The 13,793-nt window shown below is 45.4% G+C and overlaps 1 protein-coding gene across 1 annotated transcript; it reads left to right on the top strand.

The window, feature by feature from the left end:
* Nucleotides 1-6,699: 6,699 nt before the first annotated feature.
* Nucleotides 6,700-9,179, top strand: LOC118218838 (interferon gamma 1-like). Its single transcript, XM_035401561.1, has 4 exons — nt 6,700-7,082; nt 7,628-7,702; nt 7,826-8,026; nt 8,715-9,179. Exons 1-4 carry the CDS (start codon nt 6,948-6,950, stop codon nt 8,847-8,849), a joined length of 546 nt encoding a protein of 181 aa, XP_035257452.1. The 5' UTR covers nt 6,700-6,947; the 3' UTR covers nt 8,850-9,179.
* Nucleotides 9,180-13,793: the final 4,614 nt, after the last annotated feature.

Here is a 13,793-nt window from a genome sequence, read left to right as displayed (position 1 = left end):
TCTATACTCACTTTTCTCCTAATTATACCCTGCATGCTTTGTGTTTTTTTGGAAAAAACATTAATTTAAATTTAAGTCAAATTTAAATGAATTACTGAAGAGGTTCAAATGCTCACAGATGTTCTTTAAAGCCTGTGCCCCACCACAATGACAGACTGTCTTACTATGTCAATAGCACATATCTGGGTTTAAACATAATGATTATCAAGATAATGATACACAGTACAATAAGTGCTGGATTGGGGTACATGTAACATGAACGTGGCACAGAAGGTACATGTGTAGCATGAAAGAGGGGGACTTAAGTGATAAAAATGATCCCAGATTGGTCATATTCCAGATAAATCAATGAAATGTAGTATATCGAAGCTGAAACACTGAAATGATGTATCATCAGAGCCATAATAGTAGCACGTACACAATATATAAAATATACTGAAAGGCAGAAATATGGTAATAGTAAAATATATGATAAAATGATATGGTAAAAGATGAGAAGTTCAAACTGTCAGGGTAAACAGAGACACGGGTATCACCAGTGTAACGCCATCCATTTTCTCCAGCTCAGCCTTGATCACTGAAGGCATGGCAGTCTTTAACACATTCAGTCTGCTCTAACTTCACAACTGCCACTGCTGAGATTTTGCCCTTGATAGCAGTGACTGGCAGGAAACGAAGAGCATCGTTAGGATTCCCACAGCGGTGGTACGCTTTCATTCGTACCCATAAGCCACTGCTGCAAGCCACATTCTGCATCATGGAACAGGCCGGTACGCCAAGTCATGCGCAGTCACAGAAGGCTGAGTAATATCAGAGCGGGAAGCTGAAAAGTCTTTGACACCCGCACTCGCCAAATTTCAATCATGGGCAAAATATATCGATTGGGACTGGACACTGCGCGGCACAGCAACCTGCAGAGAACTGACCACCTAACAGCTGCATGTCTTAGTCATACGCATTTTATGAATGTGATTAAGACTAAAAGAGTGTGCAGTCTTAAGGAATCTGTGGTATAGGTACTTATGCATGATACATGTCTATGCATATTTACATAAATATGAGAGTAGCCTCACATGCTCACAAAGTATATGTGAGTGTGCCAATAAAAATGTTTAAATGATCAATTTAGTTGCATTTTTAAAATTATTGAACGCACTAAGTTTATTATTTCCCCTAGACTGTTTTAGTCCCACTTTTCATTAAATGGCCACAGTGACTAATTACTGTGTTACTGTACACTGTTACTTTGCATTGTACTCAAAACCTTTTAAATCAGTGTTTGACAGTTTCCCACACTGAGCCACAACTGTCAGTTGACTTATTATCCCTTTCTCCCTATCACAATATGAATTTCAAAAGTTCAAAGTCCTATGTAACAATTTGTATGTACACTGTAGTTAAACTTTGCTGACCTCTGCAGCAGTTAGTGTGCTCACACTGATATTCAGGCTATTTACAGTAAAGTGGGACTTTTCCTTCTCATTGTTTCCCACCTACCGTGGTTATATTTTTACAAATGACCAATTTAAATGGTATTCACCAGGTATTTCCATACTTGCTCAAAAGTACAAGAACAGCCAGCCAACACAATGTGGACCTAAACTTGCAACCTTCCAGCATGTCCAATGAATTCATACAATAATTTATTTTGTCATGAACATAGCTTATATCTAATATCAGTCACCAAGGGTAAATGTAGGGATTCATTTACAGCGCCGTGGAGCAGTTTTTTCCCCTTCTTGATTTCCTCTATTATTGCATATGTCACAATGGTTTCAGATTTTTAGGCAAAATATCAGACAAAGTACACACAAACTGCATTTTAAAAATGATTCTTTCATTTATTTCATGAAAAAAGTTATCAATCACCCACTTATGTGAAAAAGTAGCTTCCCTCTTAGGCTTAACTGGATACACAACCTTTAGCAGCAAAAACCGCAACCAAGCACTTTTGATATCAGTCTTTCGCCTAGCTGTGGAGGAATTTTCGCCCAGTCTTCTTTGCAGAACTGCTTGAATTCAGACAACTTGGTAGGTTTTCAAGCATGAAGTGCTCGCGTCAGGTCTTGCCACAGCACCTCTACTGGGTTCAGGTCAGGACACTGACTAGGCCACTACAAAACTTTAGTTTCATTTCAGCCATTCGGATGCAGACTTGCTTTTGTGTTGTGGATCATTGTCCTTGTCATTTGCTGGTTTGGTGGAGTCCCAGAGCCTTAGAAATGGCTTTGTAACCCTTTCCAGAGTGATACATTTCAACAACTTTTTTCTCATCTCATCTGGAATTTCCTGTGATTGTGTAACAGTGTGCTTGGAGAAACTTTGTGGTGACTACTTCACTCTGATTGTAAGGTTCAATATGAGTGAGGTTTAGACTCAACAGGGCTGGCTGCAATCAAGCCTGGCTGTATTCTATCAGCTGAATATAATTATCAAATAAATAAGGTAAAGGTTGATTGAGTAACTATGCAATTACTTTTTGATATGGGTGATTGATAACTTTTTTCCATTAAGCAAATGAAATGATAATTTTTAAAAAGTGTTTTTGTTTTGACTCGGTTTGCCTTTGTCTAATATTACATTTTGTCTAAAGATGTGAAACCATTCGGTGAGACAAATGTGTAATAACAGAGGAATTCGGGAAGCAGGAACACGCTTTTTCACAGCACCGCAGCGGCTTGAGTCGCTACCTAGGAACCGCGTGCTTGTGAAGCAATGCTGGCAGCGCCCGCTGTAAATATGCTGGCAGCGCCCGCTGTAAGTGCCCGTTTCACCTGCCACGCGCAGTGGAACAGCAGACCGTACCAACCGTATTCCGAGTGTTCACTCTCAACAAAACATCTCGCAAATGTTTTCAGCAAAAAGGTGGCCGAGGCCCAGATGTATTAAGAATCTTTAGGGGGCAATCACACAGAACGGAAGACCGTCCGTGTTTATTATACTGTCATCTGCATGTGGGACGGATGAAATGCGATTGAAGTGGGGGGGGGGGCTGGGTGTTCCAACGTAACACTGTAAATCCGGGACGTGAGTAAGCAAATGCTCATTTACTATTTACAGCATGGTTCCATATGGCTTAAATCACATGGGGGAAAAAAAGAAACGTTATTCAACTTTAAATCTAAAATGACAGCACTGACAAACTATAGAAATTAACAGACCGTTTATTCATCTAAAAAAAATACCAATAAGAACAACAAATAGTTCCAAAAGATCAAAACTCCATCCCATAATATCCTGTGTTCCCTGCGTAATTTCTCATAGTTTCTGATTTCTCCTAAATGAGACGCAGATAAGAAAGCGGTAGTGATCCTGAAAGTACATGCAACGGTCGGGTTTCTCGTGCAGTATTAGGTGAGATCCACCTGTGAGTCACTCTCTCCTGCCTCACACGACGGAGAGACACTCACTACATCTGGGCCTTTCATTCCACCTTAAAACCTGGCACGAAAAACTTTTTACCCGGGGTTAGAACTTCGATCGATACACAAAAGTTAGAAAATCGGAACAGGAAAGTCTGCTTTGTGTGTCTTCTCTGTGTCGTTCGAGCTGTGGCCGACCAAAGTTTTAAAAACCTACGAGAAAGTGAAACAAAGACAAGGTTTCCAAAGAAGGTAATCAAAATTAATAAACAAAAAAAATAGGCAAACCCTTGAGTACTGAAGAAATAAATTTACTGGGCTCAAACCGCACAAAGTCAATAAGGAGAAGCAAAAAAAGGCTAACTGCACTGCTGTATACATGTCTGAGGAAGAGAATTTGGTCCCGAAACGCTTCCTGGTGTCAGCACATATACAGCAGTGCACTTTTTTTGCTTCTCCTTATTGACTTTCTCATAGGTTTTTAAAACTTTGGTTGGCCGCAGCTGGAAAGACACAGAGGAGAGACACGAAGGAGACTTTCCTCTTCCTATTTTCTAACTTTGGTTGGAAATTATCACCCAAACGAATGCAGACAGACAAGTAGGAAGTTGGAATCTCTAAAGTGGGGTGTTGTAAATGCTGCAGTGAGATCTGAGACTGAAGCTAGTGTAATGGGTGTGGACCTGGTAGAAACACTGGCATCAGAAAAGCCCTAAGAAAAAAAAAAAAAAAAAAAAAAAAAAAAAAAAAAAACCCTCTAATGACTGGCACCTGCACAGCAAACTTCCCCAAAGACCCCCTTTATCTCACATTTGCCTTACTTTACCTTACATTCAAATGTTAACATCAAGTTTAAAATGTATTTATTGAGTCCCCTTACCAAATCACCGCATACCTGTCAAATCACATACACCACCTCTGTTATTACTAATTTAGAAAACTACAGTCAACGCCAGTGATTCTCCTCTATATACAATTTATAAGGAGTGAAATGTGACAGCAACTTTCTATGTTCAACTAAAAAATATACTGTATGGTTGTTGAGGCATGTTGCAACTCAGTAAATAAACTTTCCCTCTCTCTTCCCACATATGAATGTTTGACTGTCAGCTTTCTCTACTGATCTGCAGTTCCCATAGTTAATGAAGAACTGAACAATGCAATGCAAAAAAAAAAAAAAAAAAAAAGAAAAAGGAAAAAATCTGTGCAGCTATCTTGGAATTTACACTTAATTACATAATTCTCCAGATTGTCGAGTATCACGTACACCTTGAAAACTGTGTTGAAACTGAGGCACTCTAGAGAGGGCTCTGCTCTGGTGAGCAGCGTCTGGTGGAAAGCTGAAAATGTGCAAGAGAAAAGATGACTAAGCGGTGAGACGGTGATGACTGTGTAGGAAACCTCAGAGACAGAGAAGGGCAATGCTGCAGGCTGCACTGTACGAGCTAATGGAAGCACTGCATGCGCTAATGCAGGCACTGTACGAGCTAATGGAAGCACTGCATACGCTAATGCAGGCACTGCGCATGCTAATGGATGCACTGCATACGCTAATGCAGGCACTGCGCATGCTAATGGATGCACTGCATACGCTAATGCAGGCACTGTACGAGCTAATGGAAGCACTGCATGCGCTAATGCAGGCACTGCGCATGCTAATGGATGCACTGCATACGCTAATGCAGGCACTGTGTATGCTAATGGAAGCACTGCATACGCTAATGCAGGCACTGTACGAGCTAATGGATGCACTGCATACGCTAATGCAGGCACTGTGTATGCTAATGGAAGCACTGCATACGCTAATGCAGGGACTGTATGCTAATGGATGCACTGCATATGCTAATGCAGGCACTGTGTATGCTAATGGGTGCACTGCACATGCTAATGAAGGCACTGTACGAGCTAATGGATGCACTGCATATGCTAATGCAGGCACTGTGTATGCTAATGGATGCACTGCATACGCTAATGCAGGGACTGTGTATGCTAATGGATGCACTGCATACGCTAATGCAGGGACTGTGTATGCTAATGGATGCACTGCATACGCTAATGCAGGGACTGTGTATGCTAATGGATGCACTGCATACGCTAATGCAGGCACTGTGTATGCTAATGGATGCACTGCATATGCTAATGCAGGCACTGTACGAGCTAATGGAAGCACTGCATACGCTAATGCAGGCACTGTGTATGCTAATGGATGCACTGCATACGCTAATGCAGGCACTGCGCATGCTAATGGATGCACTGCATATGCTAATGCAGGCACTGTACGAGCTAATGGAAGCACTGCATACGCTAATGCAGGCACTGTGTATGCTAATGGATGCACTGCATATGCTAATGCAGGCACTGTACGAGCTAATGGATGCACTGCATATGCTAATGCAGGCACTGTGTATGCTAATGGACGCACTGCATAGGCTGATGGATGGATGCACTGCATGTGTAAATGGGTGCACTGCATGGGCATGCTCTCTGCACCTTAAACTTACTGTCGAGATGGTAAAGTATACGCAAATATGCAAATGTACCCATGCACTAATTACCATGGATTTTTACACTTTCTGTCAATACTTTGACTTCTTCCTGCAATGTCTGACCAAAATATCAAAGACTGTGTGATGATTTATAATTTTTAAATCATCAGTTCTGTTAATTGTTCCGGTTTAAAAAAACAAAACATTTTGATGCCAAAGTGTATTATTTGCAACGGATATTTCACAAATTTTTTATACTGCATAGAAGGCTTATTTTGCCAGGGCATTGCAGAAATCTAGTTGGAGAGAGAAAAGTATTCATTCAAAGAAAATGAGATTAGAAATTGTGAAAAAAATACAAAAAGACAAAAAGAAAAAAAAACCCATATCTCTCTGTGCTAAGTTTGTTTCCAAAAAATCTCAACACGTAAACTGGCTGATTATTTTTTAAAATGATAAATATTTGAGATTAATCGCGCCACGGGAGTTCCCATGCCATTTCTGTGGGGGAAAGAAAGAAAGAAAGAAAGAAAGAAAGAAAGAAAGAAAGAAAAAAAAGGCCGCACTTTACTAGAAAGCCTCAAAATTTGCGAACCCAGCACTGAATTTATCATCAATGGCCACTGATGACGTGCAACGCGAGCCCAAACGCCACAAACCGTAACCTCCTTCACCCCAAACAGAAAAAACTTCCCCCCTGACCCCTGAGACCGCGGCCCAGCAGAACCTGCAGCCCCTTCCAGGGAATCCATGGAAAGACCCGGGACGCGTGAGCGGCTGCGCGTCAGGGGAGGCGGGTTGAGATTTAAAGGAAACGTTGCCGCTGAGGAACCCACAAAACCCCAAGCGCATAACCTGCAGCTTCCCGCTGCAGCGCTGCATTTCTCCGGCCCCTGCGCAGCTGCATAAATACCGCCGCGCAGCCCCAGCCTCGCCACCACTCACTCGCAGCAGGGACAGGGCTCCGCACAGGGGACGACTTCAAACGCACCGCCAGCTTCAGCACTAACGCTCGACAAGCTCAGACCGGCCGCTAAAAGAAAAGAAGAAGAAGAAGAAGAAGAAGAAGAAGAAAAAATAAACGAAAAGAGAGAGAGAAATGAACTCCCCGCTCGTCCTGGTTCTCCTCTGCGGACTCTGCCTGACGGCGCTCGGACTGGCCGACGCTGTTCATGGCATCCACACCATCCCCGATAAAGTGAGCCACGATATCCAGAAGCTGACCCAACACTTTGTGAGTATGAAAGGCCTACTGGGAGGGTGGCAAAGCCTTCGTATTTAGCGCACTCATCAGTTGGCTCTGGGTGGGCACGGGCTCATTAGTTAGCTCTGGGTGGGTAACGGCTGTCCATGACCATGGCAAATGGACGGTAGACTGCGTGGCACTGAGGCCAGGAGCCGGCAAGGGAAAGGAAAGCCAAAGGTCAAGAGCTCCTCTACCTGGTGGGCCGTGGAGGGAGAGGGCATCAGTGTGCACATGCAACTGGCTGAGCTGGGGAACTACGTCCACATGGGCGTGTTTACAAGTGCGGCCGTAGTCCTAACTGTAGCCTTGTCAATTAATTTTGCAGTTTGCTCAAACTGAATTACATTTTGGTCAATGTGGAATGAGGAGTTTTCTGCAGGGTCATACAAAGAGCATAACAAAATTAAAGGCTTTGAGTAATAACCTAAGCCGGTGAAAAGCACAATGGCCACCGGCACCATGAGTTGGCTACCTGCACAGATGCTTTTGAATAACAGGTTAAGTAAGGAAGCTTATTTTTCTGTCCCTTTCAGAACGTTACTGCGGACATCAGCCTGTTTGGGAATCCCATATTCCTCCAGAACATGAACAGCGATGGCAAGTTTGAGGTGAGTAAGGACAGGCATCCCAAAGTAACCCTTAACCCCGCCTCATTCATGAAAGGACTTCGGGCTGGATGGTAGGTACACGTCTTAATCTTTGTTTTCCGGTATTTTCTTCCTCTCCGGCAGGACAGTGAACAGATGCTGGTGCTACAGGAGAGCTTAGATGTGTACATCACAATCCTGACGGACATGCTGAATAGCACCCAGGACAAGGAGATACAAACGAGCATCACGGCAATCAGAGCCCGAATGGAGGACCTGATGAACTACTTCCTCAGCAGACAGAAGGCCCTGCTGGAGCGACTGCAGAAACTGAGGGACCTGGAGGTAAATCAGTGCAACATGAGACTCTCTCTGGAGCACAGAGCATGAGGCCTTCCCGCTGGCTGACTGATTCACTGTCCAACTGATCTATTGTCTGTCAGATCCACTGCCAAGCTCATCCTCTTAGATTGCGATTCATAGACCAGTCGATGTGTAAGCTGATCTTTAAGTGAGATTTGGCCTGGATTCAATCAAATTATTTCCTTAACTTTGGATCAAAATCAAATGCAGGCATATAATATGCCTCCAAGCATAGCTTTTTTCAATGATTATTATTTTTATTATTTTTTTAAAAAGTGTACTATTTTTTTAAGTTCTACCATAAAAACAAAATTTAAAGAATTGTACTTGTTAAGGAAAAACTATTTTTACGCAAGGGCAGCTGTTGACCGAATGCTGCTGCAGCTAAGCTTGGTTGGTCAGGGCGCACTACAGTAGAGAACACGCGCGGCCACAGAACTGCACTCAGTCGGAGCCCTTCGTGGATACTCACGAGACGAGCGTTTGAGGTTCAGCAGCAGGGTGCTGGCTGCCGTCACAGAGTTAAGAACGCAGAGCTGAGCGCCTGCTGGGGGGCTCTGGTGTCTGTGGTGAAGCGGCCTCCCGTAAGGGGGGGGGGGGGGGGGGGGGGCGGGTGTTCTCAGGTTGCGCGGCGACAGCGGCTGACGTTCTGCGCTCCCTCTCCTTTCAGACGAGCGACGCGACGGTGCAGCGGAAGGCCGTGCGGGAGCTGCGGCCCGTGCTCCAGAAGGCCTTCGAGCTGTGCGGCAAGAACGAGCACCGGCGCAGGCGGCACGCCAGCCTGGCGCAGCTACAGCGCCGCTAGAGCGCAGCTACAGCACAGCTCAGAGCGCAGGCCAGCGCAGTGCTGAACACCACCCCACCGGCTCGTACTGAAAACCGAAACTTAGGCTTGCAAGTGCTGCTCCTGCCTATTTATTCATTTATTTATTTAATTTAAGGTATTTATTTTTATTTAAAGTTACTTAGAACGCTCACGGCACCATGTTAGCAATAATGTACCGAATATTATAATGTCATTGAACAGTTGGATGCAATGATGTTTTGGAAGCACTGTTAAATGAGAAACTGTTTCTACTTGAATGCAGCGCAGCGTTTTTTGATGTGTACAGTAATGGCATCATTCAATCCATTGGCTATCTTTTTCAAATAAAATTTTATATTATCATCATTGATAGTAAAAATTGATTCCGATTCATTTTTTGTTCGAAAAGTGTAAGGATTTATAAAAGGCGTCATACACAGGCATGGAATCAATCACACACATACCCTATTCATTTTTGATCGTGACCAAGCTGAAAAACATTAGATTTCCTCCTCACAACGGTGGATCTGTACACTCATCCTGAAGACAGGATGCAACCCTTCCTCATGGTCAGAGCTGCAGGTGACACAGCGTGTGGCGAATGAATGAGCATAATAAAGGGAGTGAGATACAGCCCTCTATTATCAGTGGAGTACAGCTTCTACACCAGCAGCCATACAGGGGATTATTACTGAGGCAGGGGCAACATCAAACAACGCTCAATATGTTTAACCCTACACGTAAAGACTGTTAAACACGACGTGAACATGTTTTAACAGCCTGCACCTTAACCGGGCTTGAAAACCTCCATCACAAATCTATGAAATCTGACTCACACCAATTCATATCACGGGACGTGTTTAACCCCATGACTGCATAACCCCATGAGGAACGTAAGAACAGGGTGGGAACAGAAGAGTGCAGGCCATTCGGTCCATCTGCATGTTCCATCCCCATCTCCCCCAGAGTTTCTACATCCTTCTTGTGTCTGTGTACTCCACGTGTGGCCAGACGAAGGCATCGCATGACGTCTGTGGCTGAGTAATACGCAGATCAGTCCGATCCCTGTGGCTTAAAATGGGAGCACAGCAGGGTGTGAGGTTCCACACCAGCCCACCTCGGCCCCAGCACAGCACCGGGACGTAAATCAGCCGAAGCTGACCAACGCGTTGGGAAAACGCACCTGCGGTTCAGGCCTGGGTTAAAGGAGAGCAGTGTGGCACCTTAAACTGGTTTAGGTGTTTTTATCGAAGTGTGTGGGTGTCTCTTTAAAAAAAAGCTGTGAAATACTTTAGAGAAACCGATCAAACTCTAGAGAAATACCTACACATTACTGAGAATTTCAAAAGAAACTTCTATTTTCAAAAATATTAACAACACTGCTTTCTTGCTGCGCATTTGTGCTGGTAACAAGTTTCACTGAAACTTGCCCAGGGTCAGCCGGAGCGAAAGCACTTAAAATGGGGTTTGGGCCCAGGTCCACAGAGGAGCAGTGCTTCAGCACTGACACTTGTAATAAATCGCTAATTGTTGTCATAAATATGGCTTACTTTCAGTAAGTTAATGAACATTATCATTAATAATACAAACTATTGCGCGGTGGTAGGTAAAAATGAACATTTTGTTTTGCTGTCAGAAACGTCTAACAGACGACGCAGAAGTGGGAAGGAGCTGAACGTAACATCCGCACCTCAACGCAGTTCTCAGTTTTGCAATATAGAGATCACACTGTGGGGAACAGATAAAAGCACTTGTGCGCCATCAGCAGAGCTTCATCGCAAAAAAGAGCAGAAAGCAGGCGATCCGTTTTTAATGACCCGTCGTAAAACCACATCGTGCACCTCCTGCGGCAGGATTCCGGAAAAAAAAAAAAAAACGAGACGCTGTCAGTATCTAGCAGTGTATCATTTAGGCTTGATACGGTGCTAGATGCCATCTAGTCTCTAGGTAATCACAGCACTGATTTAGTCAGGAACATGGCAAACGCTGTCGGGCCGAACGGCCTGTTCCAGGCATTACGTTACGTTGTGTTATTGTAGCCGTTGAGGAAAAGTGCTGCCGTGTCTCCCCGCTGAAAACAAGAGGCTGAAAAGTCCGCGCGTGTTTCTACGCTGCCGACGCGCCGTCTTTCCTTCTCGCTCGGTTCTTTCCTCTGCGTCACGCGCTGGTTTCATTGAGAGGTTTTCTCTCCCGCGGCTACTGTCTCTCGCGCACGCCGCTCGTGCTCGCCGCTCGTGCTCGGCTCTCGACGCGCTCCAGAGGGACTGGCCTGCCGCGACGCTCCTCGGAGGCCGCGGACCTCGTGCTCTCTGAGAGCGGCGGTCGTTAGCCCCTTTAGCATTCGTAAAGCGATCGCATGAGGCACCCCTCACCAGACCTGGGTCAAACACGGATTTGTTTTGGGTTCAAATACTTTTCTACGCTTTACAGACCTTGTCTGGTGTACTGGAACCAATGAAATACTCTCAAAAAGTGCAAAACCCTGCCTTCTGCTCATACTGGCAGGCTCAGTTTCACCAGGCAAGATCAACAGAGCACAGAAAAGTATCAAGAACAAATACATATTTGACCCTGGTCTGCCCCCCACCCATATTTACTTTTTACTTTTGAGATGGGTCTTTGGCGAAATGAAATGCAGGAACATCTTCAGGTTGAATGAGCTAAGGTACTGTGCCAAGGTTCCCTTTGTGCTGCTGAACTGGTCATACTTTCATATCAGCAGCACTATGAACTGGGACTGTCTTCTTGCCCTTAAAAGACCTTAAAATTAAAATGATTTTCCTCATCAGAATTCCAGAGCTACCTAGTTTACTCTGTTATGAACAATTACAGAACCACCAAAGCAGACCTTTTATATTAATATTATTACACATCATAAAAGCATTAAAAAAAAATACAGTAAAAATTGTCAGAATGGATATCTCATGCCGCAGATCTCATCTCAGCCACGGGGCATTGAGCTCTTTCAAAGTCAGCATTAATCGCACAGCGCTGTCCCTAACTAGTTCCACCTCGGCCCACCCGCTAGGTTGAGATGTAGAGCCTGGGGAGGTGACGGCGGGCACGCCGGGGCACTGGCCAGACTCGACAGCACTACTGTGAGTAAAGGCTGAAGCTGGAAGTGGATTCTCACTACACTGACAGAGGTGCAGGTGATACCTGATAATGAGGCACGTACAGAAGGGTCCTGACACGGATTGCTTCACAGGGACTAACCCGAAATAAGGGCACCGTCGCTGACACAGGGTGACTGACAGAGAAGCGAAGCAGGAACACATGGTGCTGATATCACTGGAGGGAGCAGCCTCTGTCGGTGCTGACTAAAGGCAGCGCCATCAACGGGACCGATGGAATGCGTTTCGGTTTCCACGGCCACCCCGCCCGTTTCGGGACACGGAGCTCGCACCTCGTGTCTCGAAACACTGGGGGGGGGGGGGTTTCTGTCACCACAGGCAGCGGTCCTCGGAAGACTTGCGGTGAGGAACGCCCCAGAGAAAAATCTCCTGTGACGACAGGAAACCGCGTAGGAAACCTCTCCGAGGTGCTCCCGTTGGAAAGAGCCACCTCACTAGGCCCTGCTTTACGAGCACTGCCGTGTTTCCTGCTTTTAAATTACTCATCCTTCCGAGACCCGTGTTCATGTTTTTTCTTTTTTACTTTTACTTTTATGGCCAATAATATGAAAATAAAAAATAAAAAGCGTTTAGGATTCCAAAGTACGGCTCTGTGGCAATGTCGCTGAACATCAGAGTGTCTTCAAACCTCCCGAAGAAATCTGTTCTTAAATCTCTCTGCTAAGTGAGTTTCTATTGAGTGGTTTGTGACTCTGTTGGTTTGAAATGTTTTGCAAAGTCACGTAATAAGAGGCCGGGCGGTTCAGAGGCAGCTCAGATCGGCTGGGTTAGACGCTGCAGGTGTGAAAACCTCAGGGGAGAGGTGAGACCCAGAAAGGAAGGGGATGATGGTCTTCAAGCGCAGCCGCCTACAAACGCTCGACATGCACTGGCATCCACGCAGTACCCAGCTGCAACCATGCATGCGACCATGCACGATGCAACCTGTGCCGAAAAAAAAAAAAATCCAATATGGCGGCCTATCCTACACCGCTCCTTCACAAGACCCCCCCCCATCCCACAGAAATTCCGCTATCGTGTCACTGCGGACAACTGACGCACATCGAAGTGTGAGTTCTTCTGTCATTTCTGATAAAAGCAGACTCATTTTTTTCAACACCCTCCGGTGAGACAGCCACATGGCTTTTCCCCAATGGCCAACGGGCTAGTGACACGTCAGAGGGTACCTCCAAATCTCAAGCTCACCCCATCGGCCCCCCACCCCCGGAATGACGGCACAAGCCCAGGTGCATTCCAGGGAATGCGCGAAGGGGACCTTCGCAGCAAGACGCTGTAGCAGCAGGTAAGTCATTTAAAGGAAACAAGCTGTGGAAGGTATGAGAAGCCACAAAACTCACACCCGACAGTATGTCGTTCGGGCATCGTTTCACACCCTATAAATACCTTCCTCTTTGCTGTTGAGCATCATTCTCGACGAGACGAGGACCTGAGATCCGAAGAACGCGAAGCAGCGCCTCTGAGATCGACCAAGAAAACTTCGGCAAACTTTGCGGGCTTCAGTCAACCTTCCGGACTCTGCTTCACCAAACTTCTCCCTTCTAAATCGGGGCGAGGAAAATGAATCCACTGTGGACTTTGATCTTTATGCTGGGCTCTCTGGCTCTCAGCTCCTCCGAAGACACCATATCTCAAAAAATGACAAATGACGTGAATAGGCTGAAAAGGCATTATGTAAGTATGAGCGCGACGTCTGCTGGATGTGAATCGGTTAAGAACATTATTGGGGGGGGGGGGGGTGCCCATGGGGGGCAGGATGTTGTGTTCTATCATTTCCCTGAGGTGATGGAGTCTGCATTGCGATGATGCCGAT

The sequence above is a fragment of the Anguilla anguilla genome, chromosome 19 (assembly GCF_013347855.1).
Source record: "Anguilla anguilla isolate fAngAng1 chromosome 19, fAngAng1.pri, whole genome shotgun sequence".
Lineage (NCBI taxonomy): Eukaryota > Metazoa > Chordata > Actinopteri > Anguilliformes > Anguillidae > Anguilla > Anguilla anguilla.
The sequence above is the reverse complement of the archived record's forward strand: the minus strand, read 5'-3'. Positions and strand labels throughout refer to the sequence as shown.